At 42.8% G+C, this 15710-nt stretch overlaps 1 protein-coding gene and 1 long non-coding RNA gene across 2 annotated transcripts in view; one reads left to right on the top strand and one right to left on the bottom strand.

The window, feature by feature from the left end:
- Nucleotides 1-4974, bottom strand: part of USP12 (ubiquitin specific peptidase 12) — a 38879-nt gene extending 33905 nt beyond the window's left edge. Inside the window, exon 1 of the mRNA XM_066989742.1 lies at nucleotides 4693-4974. Within this exon, the coding sequence (XP_066845843.1) occupies nucleotides 4693-4740 (48 nt within the window). The 5' untranslated portion in view covers nucleotides 4741-4974. The remainder of the gene's footprint in view (nucleotides 1-4692) is intronic.
- A 134-nt stretch (nucleotides 4975-5108) lies between these two features.
- Nucleotides 5109-7224, top strand: LOC136789602 (uncharacterized). Its single transcript, XR_010828356.1, has 2 exons — nucleotides 5109-5229; nucleotides 5944-7224. It is a non-coding gene; the product is annotated as an uncharacterized lncRNA (long non-coding RNA).
- Nucleotides 7225-15710: the final 8486 nt, after the last annotated feature.

Below are 15710 nucleotides of genomic sequence, written 5' to 3'. Positions count from 1 at the left end.
CAATCTGAATAATCAAGCTTTATGTAGTAATGGGATCAGCTGGTCCCACTGACACAGATAAAAATTCTTGCTGTTGGAAAGACGAGAGTCCAAGTTTGTATTTTATCGTTTCTGCATGCTTAGAATGTGCAAAATGAATGTATGTTTGCATACAAGTAAAAAGACAAAGAAACATTTATATACTTGAAATTATCCAACTACGTAATATGCAAACTAAGTAATCCTCTGTGCTGGGACAAATACTGCTTTATAGCTACACAACTTCAGTACTTTTTTCTTCATGTCTCGTATTTGACATTTGTTTTCTATGTATTTAGAGTCAAATTTGTCCAAATTAATTGGCGTATTAAGCAGTGCCATAAACCCAGTATTTTAAAGAGCAAATGTGTAGACTTCTCTTTTATTACTGTACAATAACGTTACATCTGCAAGAATGATGATGACAAATGCCACAACCACAGCTTGACTCTTAGTGTCATATTCATCATGAAAAGCTCTCCCAATTAGAAATCCAACCGATGAGTGAACCTCCCTGCAGCAGTTTAAGCTCTTAACCTAACTGTCTAACACACATTTCTCCAAAACTGAACGTGCCCTGCAACAAAACCCGTGCCTGAGCGCTCCAGCCCGCCGATGAGGCGGGTCCAGGCCACGGTGCCAGAGAGCAGCGGAGCGGCTGGGAGGCAGCACATGTTCTTCATGTTGTTTCTTGCCAGCCCTGCTACATAAGCAGGCAAACAGCCGGATAAGGAACGCCACGGCGCTGCTAATTCCTCTGCGCTACTTTACTTTAGCCCTCTCACCTTCTGCTTTCCTTCCTATCACCTCCTCTCTTTGAGCTTCCTTCCTTGCTGCTACTTGCTTCTTCCAGCATGAGTGCCCCTCACACTTTTCTGTGGAATCTGTTAAACTGATTATCAATTACATTAGACATTATATATTATAATTTGTGCTTCGGCAGAGACGGCGCAGACCAAAGGAACAGGAGTGAGTACGGGACAGCCATTTCTAGCTGACTGCAAACTGTGGCAAACATCAATTTACATTAAGTAAGGATTTCACAATCAGGCTTGAAAAACCTATTGTAAACAAATAGCTTCTTGAGCAGTAATGAAGCCTGTGTATGTACACCTACCTCAGAGTTAACTATAAGCTGCAATTAAGTGTTTTATAAAGCCTCTGCACCACGACATCTGAGGTAAGGCCGCACCACGGCCTTCCCTCAGCAGGGCGCTGACAGGGGCTGTTCCCCTAAGCAGCCTTTCCCCACATGCGTGTAAGAAGTCAAATATCTCTGAGACATCTTCTCCCTTGTCAAACGGGACTGAAACGGGCAAGAGGTGGGATAAGAAGGCAGGCAGGAAAAGGACAACAGCCAGGCATTCAGTGAGATCCCACAAGCCTTACTACTTTCAAAAACAAGCCTAAAAACAAAAATTCAGACTGTAAGACATGCGCATACTCCTCACGCAGAACACACTATGACATTATAAAAGCCAGATTTACTACAAATTATGTGTTCGATGTCAGTTTGGGGGTCTGAATTAACTGAAGACGTTCAATGGCCAAGCACACTGACCCTGTATATAAAACGTTAAACTAGCAGACAGAGAAGGATCGTTTAGACAAATACCTGAAACATTAAGCAAAATATTTTCGTGTCTAGCACTACAGTTTACAGATTAGCATAGTTTGTAAATTTCATTAAGCTTTTTCAGGTCATGCTAACGTAATCAACCAGTTTCTAGAAGAAACACAGAAAAACAAGTACTGCTACTATCCTAACTTCCTTCTCTATGTCTGAGACCGACACCGTTTAAACTACAAAGGTAACTTCTGTCCTCTCCTTACTTCAGCCACTAGAAGGCTTGATACCTTCCACCCGATGATAAGTGCCTGCTGGACTCTAGACAGCAAAAGCAAAAGTCAGAAGGACTAGATTGAATCTTTATAGTGAGGATAGCTCGGGGCACATCTTGCTGCAGTTAACATGGGTTATTTTACCACTTCCCAGAAATGTATTAAAAACCCGGTATCATTCAGTCAGGTAAGACTTTGATTGCAGTTCAATGTGGGGATGAGGGTAAAAGGCCAGCTTCTACTTCTACTGCAAAGACATCAAAATCAACAACAAAGCCCACCTTATAACCTCATCCGTTTTGCAACAAGAACAGTGACTAAACCACTCAAGAGCAAAGGTGTTTTCCAGTGCTCTTCCACAATCTCCAGCCATGTAATTAAGACTTATTACAACACGAGAGTTGTGATACAGAGAGAAGTCCAGAGAACCCCACAGGGGTAGAACAGTAGAAAACAGTACTACAGGAAGAGCTCTGGCATAATTGATGTGAACACTGAAGTATAGATAACAAACTAATGAAGAAAAAAAGTCCCCTTTGTAGACAGAGCGTGCTCCTGCAAGATCATCTCCGAAGGCACTGTGGCAAACAGAGTAAAAACCCTGGACATTATCACTCTTCACTGTATCCACACAACCTGCCAGTGCTGGAAAACCTGGTTTATTACTTTCCAGTATTCAGAGCTTGAACAACAAGGATAAAGTGCATTAAATATTAGTGAGTGAGCAGAAGTTAAACTAATTTGGATACAAAAAAAAAAGAAGCCATAAAACGTGGGACTGAGATGGAAGAGCTTCTTCAACATCACTCCAGACTGCAGGTGTACGTATGTGTTAGGTTTGTGTAAGCACCGTCTCTTGGCAAAAAGTACCTGTTACTGGTTTTGTACTATCCAAACAGAAGACGGGAAGCAACAACCTGAGAATTCTTTTAAGAGAGCATGGGCAAAAGGTAGGGAAACCTTGTGAGAATTTTCATAAAGCTGCTGAGAGCGTATCAGATGGTGGGTTGACACAAAGAAGAATTGCCAGGGGAAAAAAAAAAAAAAAGTATTACTCAGCATTTATATTCCTTTTTGGTTTTGAAAAATTAATGCTTAAGCACAATTACTATATGACTGAAAATTAAAGGAGTCATTCTGGACAACTCCAAAGTAAATATCAACTGCTTCTTCTCACTATCTTTACTGAAATATTTATAAGCACAATCCTATATAAATTAGTGCCAAACTTTTACATCCTATTCTAGCTATCCCGAGTCTCACAGTACTATTAAAGCTTAAGCATCAGAAAGGCATAGGAAAAATCTTATGCCCAGAGTTTATCCACCTCAGTGCACATGATTACGACAGGACACAGAATATCTAATTGACATCAGAATTTCAGCTTCACGGGTACAGACGCTTTAGTTAATCATAAAATTCTTAGTTGAAAGACTTGTTTAGGTATTGACCTGCATGCCAGTGAGATGTCATTTCTAATAACCACGGATACAGAATAACCTGCAACTAGCTGCCAGGCCGATCCAGACCTACAACTTTCACACTGTGATAAGCAGAGAAGTGGCATCCCATACTGGACCTAAATCAGGGGACCAGCACTGAACCTATGCTGACACAACAGCCAGTGGTCAGCCGTAGGTAAAAATGAGTTAGCTACAACTGCAGCACAACCAGATTGTCCTGGCTCAAGGATCACTTTGGCTCCTCAACAGTCTTAACCTGAAACGTAACTGCTTCAGAGAATGAAAACTCCTGGTCCTACATTTGGTCCCAAGAAGATCTTGGTGGACGGCTCATGAGCTCAGGAAGTCTGGCCCTCCGAGTCCAAATGAAAAGAAGTGATCTCCCATGTCGCAAAGAACACTACTCCAGCTGATCAGCAACCACCTGAGCAACCCCACCCCACGGGCTTATGGCCACTCATTCCAAATTCTCAGAGGCCAACTCCGAACTGCCTGTTGGAGATATTAAAGACTCTTTGCCATAAGATTTATGAAAATCATAAATCAGTTTCCAGTTATGCATGCATCAGCATTTCCCACTGCTTGACATTACGATACATTATAATCCCAATTCAGCAAATTAACAAATGGGATGACAGAGTGCGTTTTTCCCCTTAGCCATCTCCTCCCCTGTGGAAACAGATTTGGGGACAGGGATTTTGATTTGTCCATGGAAGAGTTAGAAAAGAGCATGATAAATCCTGACGTGCCGACACATCTCTTCCACGACTTGTAGTGACTTCTACTGACTAAGGGATGTTTCCTTCCCTAAATTCAGCATTCCCTCATCGGTCAACCTACTGAGCTCCCCACCCATCATTACGAAGGAACTCCAGGAGAGCCTCTCCACCTCTGCATGGCTGCTTCTGTCAAGAGGGCTATGAAGATAGTGACACCCAACGTGTGGGATGCCACCACTCCTCCAGGTACCCAGCGCAGCACCCGCCTGCCAACAGCCTCTCTCGGCCCCATAGCATTATCAAAGTGCTCTGAGAGACGGGGACCGCCACCGAGGGGACCAGCGGAAGGAAGGCACCCTCAGCACTCCTGCCTGCCACCAAGCCACCCGAGGCAGCGGCCTGAGGCTCCCCCATCCCAGCTTTGCCTTGCTTTGGGGGAACAAGCTGCTCCCCAAAAGCAGCCCAACCCCAAACCCAGCCCCAGCCCCAACCCCAGCCCCAGCCCCAGCCCCCCCAACCCCAAGCCCCAATCCCAACCCCAGCCCCAGCCCCAACCCCAGCCCCAACCCCAAGCCCCAACCCCAGCCCCAATCCCAACCCCAATCCCAACCCTAGCTCCAGCCCCAGCCCCAGTTCTCCCCCCGGCTCACCATGGTACAGATGGAGGCGATTTTGGAGACTGTCATTAGGATTTCCATCCGCCCAGCGCCATCTTCCGCCCAATCACAGCGCCGAGCCGAGCCGGGCCGGGCCGGGCCGGGCAGAGGGAAGAAGAGGAGGAGGAGGAGGAGGAGGATGAAGGCTGCGGGGGGCGGGCAGCCCGCGCCCCCCCCGCCAGCCGCGGGGACGCGCGGGGACGCGCACGGCCCCAACGGCCCCTACGGCCCCAACGGCGGCCGAGGGCGCGCGGCTCCCGGCGGGCGCCGCACACGCACGCGCGCACGCTCGCTCGCGCGGCCCCGCCCCGCCCCGCCCCGCCCAGCCGGCTCGCCGGCCACGCCCCCCGCCTTGGCCACGCCCCCTCCCGGGAGCTGCCGGGCACGCATGCGCAGAGGGGAGAAAAAGGGGGGCGTGGAGCCCAGCGCCTCACCCGGGGCCGTCGCCCGCCAAGATGGCGGCGGTGGGCTTGGGGTGGGCGCGAGGGCTCCTGGCGGCTGCTCGCAGCGCTCCAGGCGCTACACTTCTTGGTGTTTCAACCCGTTTTTTATTATTTTTTTTTTTGTATCTGCCCATAGGTTTCAGTTCTATGGGTTGCTGGGTGCAATTCTAGGGGTTGCTCTGCTGTATGGGGAGGTTTCTATGGAGCTATGTCACCTTTCCACCCATTGGGTTTGGTTTTCTTTTTTTTTTTTTCCTTTTTTTTTTTTTTTTTGTATTTTTTGGTGGTGAAGTGTGCCTGCCTCTTGGGTTCTGTGTGTTTGTTTTTGTTCTTTGGTGGTGAAGTCTACAGCCACATTCTGCATCAGTGAGGCTCTGTTTCATTTTATCATCTGAATTGGCTCTTATTTGCTGAGGAACAGACTCGGCATGGGGAGGAAACAGGGAAGAATTGAACTGAGGGGAGTGAGGATGAGCAAGCAGCTTCCTTAGTGCGGGTGCTGACCTGCTTCCACGGAAAGAAGCGGTTACCTTGCAGCCTGGGGAGGTGGGGAGAATGGAATTAGGCATAAATCCCAGCTAAGCAGCAAAAGCAAATTAAAAATTGAGCTAAGAAAACTCATCTCTCCTGTCAACTGCATCACTCTAATGCCAGGGTAACTTTGGAGTGACTTCTGGCTTCCAAGCAGCAGTTGTTTGTCAGAGCCATTACTAAAGGGTCCCTCATGGGAAGAGGGGTGTGGAGGGTCAAGCACATAGGACAAACATTTGAAATTTTCTCTTCTTTCCTTTTTCTTAATCAGCCTCTAGATTAACAGCTCTTTGCTTTCACCGAGTCTGGGATTTGACCATCCCAGCCTCAGACATCTCCAAAATCAAGTTGACCTGTAGAACAGACATTTATATCAACTGTTTTAAGATGTTTGCTTGGGAACGAGATGAATCATCTTCTACATGTGCCTGTTTGTCTGAGGACTACAATGGAAATCTGGATGACTAGTCCAAGATGTTAATATCTGCATTAAGGAGGCCTAAAATTAGCTATGTCTCACCCTGTCTTTTTTCACATATGGGAAACATATAGCAGATTGGGATGCATTATTATTAATGATAAATGCCTAGTAGGGCCTAGATCATAAAGACATCACTGTAAAAAAAAAAAAAAAAGATAATTTAAATTTATAGCTATTAAAATATATATCTGTGATTCCATGGTCTTCAGAAGTAAACATTTTGTAGCAACTAAATTAATGGAAATAAAGATTAAGTTTTCCTTCATGTGAAACGTAAATATGTCTTTCAAAAGGCTTATATCTGAGCTATTTATTGCAACCTGAGATATCCTCAAGCATTTCTTTTATATAATAGACATGGTCCAGAAGTGTGTATTTCATAAGTACAGTATTTGAGAAAATGAATACCTCTTGGATGACTACATTCAGAAACTGTTGCCACAGAAACAATGGGGGAGGACAGCATCAAGGGAATGAGAAATAGAAACAAAAGAAATGGATTGGCCACCCATGAGCAAAAAGACCAAGAGAGGATATTTGACCAGCTAGACACATCAAGCCATCAGATATCCAGCAATTCATATATTGAAATACAAAGCTGCAAGATCCATATGTGATAAGACTTTTTACAGTATTAGGCATGCTACAAGAGATTATCCTGTGTAACCCGGAGAGGGCAAAGTGTTCAAAAAATGACACAAGGACTGTATGACAGGATGCTGTCTCCCCAAAGCAAAAGTGCAAAATGTGATTGCACTATTGCAGAATTCTACAAGGTTATCTGGGAGATAATTCAGTTTGCAACCAATTAAGTGGCATCGAGTGGAACCGTACAGGCCATAGAGAACTGAATACAGAAACGCTTTCACTGCCAATTAAAATGTGAGGAAATGATTGGATGTTAACACTTAGTTGTCACAATTGGAATTTAAAGTTAAATATTCCATTATTTTGACTGGTTTAGGTAGGATAGACCTAGGATTGTGTGTGTGTGTGCATACTTGAGGAGAAAGAGCTTTCAGAAGGGCTACAGAGTTGCTGTCATGCATGTAGATCAGGATGGTAACTAACCCTGTCTGAGAGAAAATATCAGCCATATCTTGTATCCTTGGGGAGAGACAAGATCCACCTGACAAAGTAAGACAAGGGCATCTTTGCCAACCGGCCAGCCAGCCTGGACAGGAGAACTTTCAGCTGGGGACAACAGAGGAGGGAGGCTATGATGCACGGGGAAGAGAAGAAATGGTGGTCACGGGTGGTAAGAAAATGGTGCAGCATGCTGGGAATAAGAGAGACCTCAGGGACGATGAAACAGGGTGTGAGAGGCCACCCATCTCAAGGGTATGTGCACAAACGCCTACAGCCTGGGAAACCAGAGCTCTGCAGGGGTGATGTGGTGGGAGTTTGGTACAGATTACCTCATTAGGCAAATTAAGACTTCTTTAAAGGATTTGAGGAAGTCTCTGATCACAGACCCGGGGTTTTGGGGGGATTTCAACCTACCTGACATCTGCTACAAGCACAACACATCACAGTGCAAGCAGTCATGATTTCTGAAGGGCGTCAGGGATGATTTATTGATAGTGGATGGGCCAACCACAGGTGGATCTGCCACTTTAGCAAGGAAGAACCAGGGGATGTGGCAATCAGTGGCTTGGTGATAAAAGCCGTGGCCAGGAGTGGCGTTCATGATCCTGAGGAAGGAGAGCAACAGATTGCAGACCCTGCGCTTTAGGAGAACAGACTTCAGGTTATTCAGGAAACTGGAAGGTGGCATCCACTGAGCAGCAGCTCTGAAGGGTGAAACTTCTCAGGAGAGCACAAGGATGGTCCGTTTTAATTCTGAGGAAAACAGATAGATGTATTAGGATTTTCAGCTATGGGAAAGCAAAACTGATGTGCTCTGAGGAAAAGGAGTGGCTAAATGGAAAATTAAGTTAAGGTCGGAGTTATCGTAAGATCTGTATTGCTTGGTAAATTCATTCCATTCAAATGTAGGCACAAGTAGAGTTACTCAAAAATACAGTGAACAGGTCATGCCTGCAGAGATGAGCTGTGTTACGGAGAGCAGTGACTGAATTCACAGGGGCCAAGCCAGCAAAAATCAGTTTCTAGTCTAATGTTACAGTATAGATAAATAGTGGAATCTTTGGCTATATAACCAGGGATGTGGCAAGCAGCAAGAGACGTTGTTTTGTCTCTGCATGTGGCATTGGTGAGATTTTTGTGGTAACACTGCACCAGCATCTGGTGTCCTTGTTGTCAAAAGAATGCTGAGAGGTTGTTTGAGGCCAGAGAAAATTCTTTATGTGGAGAGACTTAAAGGACACGATCTGCCTGTGTTATCAAAAAGAAGACCGGGAGGTGACCACAGAGATCTTTAATCTTGCACAGTGAGAGGCATAACAAGAAAAAAAAATTAGTAAACTGAAATCAGACAAATTAGAATTAGAAATTACACACTTTTTTAAACAGTGGTAGATGACATTAATGGTTGGGATATGCTGCTGAGAGAAATGCTGCTTTCAGTATCTCCTAAGAGTTTCAGCTAAAGAATAGGTGCTTTTCTCACAGAAATGTATTAGTTGAACAGATAGAATTAGTTCCCTGCCCTTAAAGTCTCTCATACTACATGGTGGTTGTTGTTATTATATAATATTTGAATTACCATGACACCTGGAGACACAACTCAGAGGCCAGAGCCCTTTGCCTCGTCAGTCCCTCTATAAGACATGGAGAGAAAATCTGTTCAATCCTCTGAAGAGTTTACAATCCAAAAATAGGGAGGCACCAACAGACACAGAGGAGCAAAGAGAAAACATGACAGGTACAAACTGCTTCTGCTCACCCCATGCCTCTCCGTGTTTCATAATTTCATGGTTTGGCAGGAGCCCAGCTTACTCGAGGGCGTGTGCGTGTAGGTTGGCTTGAAAAATTGAAGAGTAGGCATGGTATACAGGTATGTTTGTTCCCGTATCGTCTATCTGCAACTGCAGGTGGTTTTGCCGAGTCTGGGGCACGTCAGGTTTTTATTCATGTTGGCTGACAACAGGATTGGTCCCATGAATCTGCTCACCCTGTCTGCTAACCAGTCAAACCACCGAGCAGTCAGACTATTGCTGCAGTGTCTTAATGCAGACGTATTGTGTCTGTTGTCAGACCAGTGTGTAGTATGCTCACAAGATCATAACCTAATAGGACCATAGGATAATTCAGGTTGGAAGGGACCTCTGGAGGTCTCTTGTCCAACCTCTTGCCCACAGCAGTCAGCTTTGAGGTCAGAAGAGGCTGCTTTGTGTATAAACCTCTTTATTTGTTCTGGAAGCTTAATTTTAGATCCAGACGTGATAGCACGGGGTTCTAGTCCTTGCAAAAAGACCATCTGACTTCACCGTCTGGATTTTTACTGACACATAACCCAGTGAAGGTCATCCGCCATCCTCGTGGTAGAGTAACCAGCCCTGCTCTGGAAATACACCTTACCTTGTGGGCAACAGGTGTTACAGGATTTGTGCTACGAGGTAGTAGAGTGAGACATGAAAGAATTTTTCCTCAACTTGTATGTCACAAGTCCAAGAAAACCTGAAGCTGAATGCAAATTATACAGAACTGGAATCTTAACCCATTATGTGAGTGAAATTGGATCCTTGTTGGGAACGGCAGAGACAAACAGGAAATATATTTTAAAAGTCATATCAAATCATCTTGTATTCACCGACAGAAAGTTAAATATCTAGATTAGTAGATTAATCTTTGTAAACTATGTTGTTGGTACATTTTCAGAAATAAAATACTTTTCAGAGCAGCTGAATATGCTCTGTGGGAGCCGTGACAGAGGGGTGATGGTTGGCTAAGTGAATATGGGAGGATCCAGGCAAATACTTAAAACAGGTGAGGTGATACATTTTATTCATAGTTTCAAAAGAATTAATTCAATCTTAGTTATAATCACAAACAAGGTATTAATAAATTATCACAGAAAACTGTACAAACTATGGAAAATTATGAAAACTATACTTGCACTAAAGACAAATATTATTTTGTTCCTTACCACTTTTCATCAGTAAATCCCGGAATATTTTACAAAGAGGTATGAGAAGTAATCATTATTGGGCCAATTTTGTAAACAGAAAAAACTGGTGAAGGAGAGTTCTCTGGCAAAGTAAAACTGGCTCACAATGATTTATACCTTATGATAATTTCAGAGGATCGAAGCTTTCCTCAATCAGTGTGGCTTTGTTTTTAAGCAGAGAGTAATATTTGTTTCTTGCAGAGTTCACAGATGAAGATACTTGGGTGCTTGCATTTTTTACAGCTCAGCTGATACTGGGCACCTTGCCATATATATAGCTGGCAAACAATTAACCTTTTATTACACAAAGGATTACCAGCATCCAAAAAGTTAAAAGTATAAAAGAGAAAATAAAATACACTACTAAACTGAATACAAATTTCTACCAACAGAAGTTAAAATACACATTAGTAAGAGAGGTGTCCAACAAAAATGTAAAATAAAAGAATTTATTCGTGCTGAAATTAACAGTAGATTTCTAAAATGTTATCCCGCTTTGATTCTCCAGAATCCTAAAATAAGGTGGAATTCTGCCTGAGAGTAATGCAGTCATTCTTAGAAAAAGAGTCCATTTATACAACAATAATGTTTTTGAAAGATGGCGTCATATTCTGCAAGAGAAATGTGTATAGTTCAGGTCTCCATGATCTCAATATGAAAGTACGCGAGCTAGGGATGGAAACAGCAACCGTGTGCTTTTTGACATTGTTCTGAACATCTGCAGAGGCCTCTGCAGAATTCTTTGGAGAAATAGGGCCACAAGTATATCTAGACATAAGGCTGTTTAATATTGTATCAAAAAACTTTCTATTATGGAATTAAAAAAAAAGTTTAAATGGATTTGATCCTTGACACAGGCACCAGGGGAACCATTGTTATCAACTCACTTCAGTTTCTCCATAGAATGAAAACCTCAGAAGTCAATGACAGTTCCTAAGTGCGCTAAAACTAATTTGGAAAATCCATTGCCAGAGGTGAGAAGTACAGGATGCTTCTTCGGTGTGTGTGCTCCCTACCAGAGCACCAAGCAAAGCTTCCCACTGCAGTCAGCAAGACAGTATTTTTGTGATCTTTGCAGCATTTCTCCAAAAGCGAGATTAGCTGTCATGTACTAACAACATTGACGCACAATATGACAACAGGCAGCCTCCAGGTAAGGAGTCTTCGTATAATTTCAGCCTCCCCCACTAATCAGTTCTCTATAGCACCGAGATATAAAGGAAGCTGGGGAGGAATATGTAAAACAGCATGCATATGGCAGACAGCTACGTAGTGGAAAAAATGATCTGTAAGAAGTGGAAAAAATACTCAATATGGCTTTGTGGAGATAATAAAATTGCTAAAGAACATTTACTGTTAATAGCCTGTGTTTTTCATGACACTAATGGGTGGTTCATTATTTTTGTTTTAATTGAAACATATGTCACAGTTAGCAATATTTTGTGCTTCCGCTGATCTGAAGCTATTGTTCAAGTGCGTGTTGCAATCAGTTCTCAAACAATGCTCTCTTTGTCAGCAATACAGAAGTAGAATGATTTTGATTTCTTCTCTTCAAAGATTTATACCCTGGAAAACACATAGTTCCCCTCTGTACTTGCAGATGGTCAGTTAAATACTTCCATCTGGTTATACTTATAATTACTTTTCTCTACAAACTGAAAACAGGAACGTACACAGGTTATTGCACGTGCAGCAGAACTAATAAAGCTCAATTTCATATGGGTTTGTGCCCTGTGTCTTTACACTGCAGTAACCCAGGCATCACCTCTTTGTCCCAAATGACCTCATTGCCTCCTTCCATTTCCCCCATGCTTTCAGTTCCTCTTCTCCCCCTGCAGCACTTCTTGCCATTTGACCTCTATTTCCTTGGCCTTTTTTTGTCCCTTCTTCTGCACTGTCCCTCTCCCATGGATAAGCTGTGGCTGCTTTAGAGGGACACAGATACTATTTTGCTCACATTACTATTTTACTTATTCCATTAAGGACTCCATAGTTTTCACAAATATTAATTAATTGATCCCTAACAGTAACCCTGCTCCATAAATATGTGCTATGATTCCCATTTTACATATGGGAAAGTTGGTCAAGGTTATCCTTGGTTGGTCACAGCCTGGTCAAGTTTATCCTTTGCTAATTCCCTGTTTCACTTCTCCTTGACTCGCCATTATTTTGTTCTTTTTTGGCTGTACATATTTGTTCAGAGCAGCTGCTGTTGTCTCATTGACAGGGGTTGTCAGAGCGTAGCTAACTCTCATTATGTTATCACAAGCCTTGTGATAATTTGATAGCTCCCTTCCAACGCCAGTTCCTGGAGTCAGGAGATGAAGATTACTTGAGAAAATCACCTTTTGCTTCTAACAACAAGTTTCTAGCTCAGTAAGCTAGAAAATGGAAAGATACAAGAGCAGAACACTGAACATGTTCAAAACAGGGTGAAAATAAAAGCACATGCATTTTTTTTTAAAATGTAACTGTTTTAAAGCAGCTGTATCTTGTGATACCGTGGAATCGACTTCAGGTTAATGATTTAGAAAACTGTTCTATGTAAGACTGCAAATGCTAAGGACCATTTCACATTTTGGAAGGGAGGCTGGCCTGCAAAAAGCAAATCACTCAGTGAAGGCTGAAGCTTGTTGAGCACAAATTCCAACTCTGCTGAAGTCCTAGGGAAGAGTATATAATTGGAATTATAAACACATGCGAAGCACCTTCATGCAGAGAACATCATGCTTTTTACTCCTGTGGTTTCTGTATTTGATTCTTCTTTTCTTTCAGGAAGAGGCTATGAAGACAGAACAGGATTTTCTTTTAGCATCCGGAAGATACGTACAAGTGCAGTAACACGATGTTTGCTGAAAGACTATTGCAATCTGCTCAGTACTTGAGTTTGCAATAACTCTGGTTACTTCATGCATTATTAAAAAAGTGCATTTTGCAGCACTGTTAAAATCATGTACAACTTTGTCTGTATGCACTCATACAGCAAAGCAAATTTTATTTGGTAGAGTTTGAAATAAAATTAAATTTGTGTTTACTGGAACTCAGCTAAGGCTAAGTAGAAAACATTCCTTTTCTTGAAATAAAACTACCAATATTTTATAAAGCCCTTTCCTTCCAGCGAGACTCTTTGCCATTTCATAAGCAAAAACAATTATGTTAATGGCTCTGATTAGAACAATTAAAGAGAAATAAAAATGGCTACCTCAGATGCCAGTATACCAATGTAATTTCGTAGAGTACTTATGAAATAGGGAATGATTCCACCAACATTTTTACTTTACTGATGTAGAGAAGTCGGAATCACAGACTAATACAGTCTCTGGTACCTATTGAGGTCTTAAGTTCAATCCTCTGCTAAGAGCTGCTCCAGCTCAGTTTGCTAAAAACCATGTCCAGTCGAGTTTTAAATAGCTCCAAGGATGTAAATTCCACCATCTCTCTGAGCAACCTGGTTGAGTTTTTGACCATCTTTACATTAGCAATGTTTTCATTACTTTGAATCGGGATTTTCCCATGTTCTAACTTGTGTCCATTGCCTCTTGTCCTTCTGTCATGCAGCCCTGAAGGGTCTCTGGCTCCATCTTCTCTACACCCTCCCACCAGACAGTGGAAAACAGAGATAAAATCCCCCCTTTGCCTCCTCCTCTGACAAACCCAACTCTTTCAGCTTCTTCTCTTATGTGCTTCAGCCCCATGAACATCTCAGTGGCTCTTCGCTGGGCTTGCTCTGGTAAGTCTACGTTGTGTTCTGGGGAGCCCAGAACTGAAAACATTACTCCAGATGTGCTCTAACAAGTGCCAAAACGGCGAGAAATAAATCCTTGCCATACTGGCCAACCTCTTGTGAATAGTGCCCTGGATGTAGCTGCAGTAAGGGCACATTGCTATTGTCCACAAGGACCTTTTAAAAATGCTTTTTAAAACTGGGAGTGATGTTTCCCTTTTTCCAGTCACCAGGGACTTCACCTGACTGCCAGGCCTCTTCAACTATGATGGAGAGAGGCTTGGCAGCTCCATCAGCCAGTTCCCTCAGGACCCAGGGATGCACGGCATCAGGCCCAATAGACCTGTACCTGTTCAGTTCCATCAGGTGGTCTTGAACCTGCTCTTCGCTCGCAGCGGGAGGCATTTTTCTCCCCCAGCCACTGGAGGGAGGTTCAGGGACTTGAGAGACGTGGGAAGCCTGACTGGCAGTGAAGACTGAGGTAAAGAACCTGCTGAGTACCTCAGCCTTCCCCATGTCTGTCATTACCGATTCTACCTTCTTGTCTGTCAGAGGGGGTGAACGTAATAATGCTTCATGTCAGGCATTAAATTTCAGCAGCAAAGCTCATATTCAGATCTATGTAAAGCTGAATCTCTTTGCCCTCCAAATGTTAGTTTGCCTTGAAAAAGTAATTGGCATGGCCAACCTGGCATATAGCTCAGGCTGAGCTTCTGTTAAAACTATACTTTATAGTGAATAAAATAGTCACGTGCTAGAAATCAGATAAGCAAAAGGTAAACTAAGTCTGGCCCACGCCAGCCTGCAATTTTTCCTAGTGTACTTGTTTCGGCCAATCTATTTTAAAGTGATTAATGGTCAATTCTGTCCATACCTGTTTATTCGTTATAGACAAAAATTCTTTTAAAGACACCAAGAGTTTTGTCTGAGAAAAATCATCACTACTTAAGAACTGACTTTGTGCCACCGAAATCACCAAGAGGCCTGCGATTGCATGAGGGTTAGATTAAAAAAGGGTCCCCTAGCTCCCAGCTAGCAAGTTAAGGACAATCACTGAAACATTTATTGCCAGGAAAAGAATCAACCCCCTGACCTTTGTATTTCATGAATTGTGATCATATTCCTTAATAAGAAGAAATGTGTCAGAACTAATCAGCGTACTATAAATAAGGTCACTGGGACTGTTGTGTACAGTTCTGATCCCTGATACACAAGAGCAATGTGTAGGAACAGGAGCAAATGCATAGAGCCTGCTGTGTGTTTGGAAGCTCCAAGAGCCTGGATTATGAGGCTTAGTAAAACAAAGGTGTAAAGTGGATATCATTCTTCTGTGTAAATAATTACAGAAAAAGAAACAAGGCAAACATCATTGACCTTCCAGCTAAAAGTACACGAAAGTTCAGCTGTAAACAAATGAACAGAAAATAACAGTATGATCCTAATAAACACCAAGCCCCTTACTTCTTAAACTGTAGTCCGTAACTCCCCAGAAGATAGGGAAGGGCATAAGGGGGATTGTGAAAAATGAGATTTAAATATATATATGTATTATATATATATTATCAAAACAGGATGCTAACAAAAATCCCCACATTATGCAGGTTTGCTGCTCACAGCAGCTCAGTTCCTCTACAACAGAGGAGTTAAAAGGATCTGTAATTATCAGCTCTGCTAGCCAATGAGTGGCTAATCACCTTTACTAAAAAAAAAATATATATATAGCAAATCTGATGCTAACAATATGAGGAGTTGTTTGTTCCA

The sequence above is a fragment of the Anser cygnoides genome, chromosome 1, assembly GCF_040182565.1.
Source record: "Anser cygnoides isolate HZ-2024a breed goose chromosome 1, Taihu_goose_T2T_genome, whole genome shotgun sequence".
NCBI lineage: Eukaryota > Metazoa > Chordata > Aves > Anseriformes > Anatidae > Anser > Anser cygnoides.
Note: the sequence above shows the minus strand (reverse complement) of the source record. Positions and strands in the feature narration are given on the sequence as shown.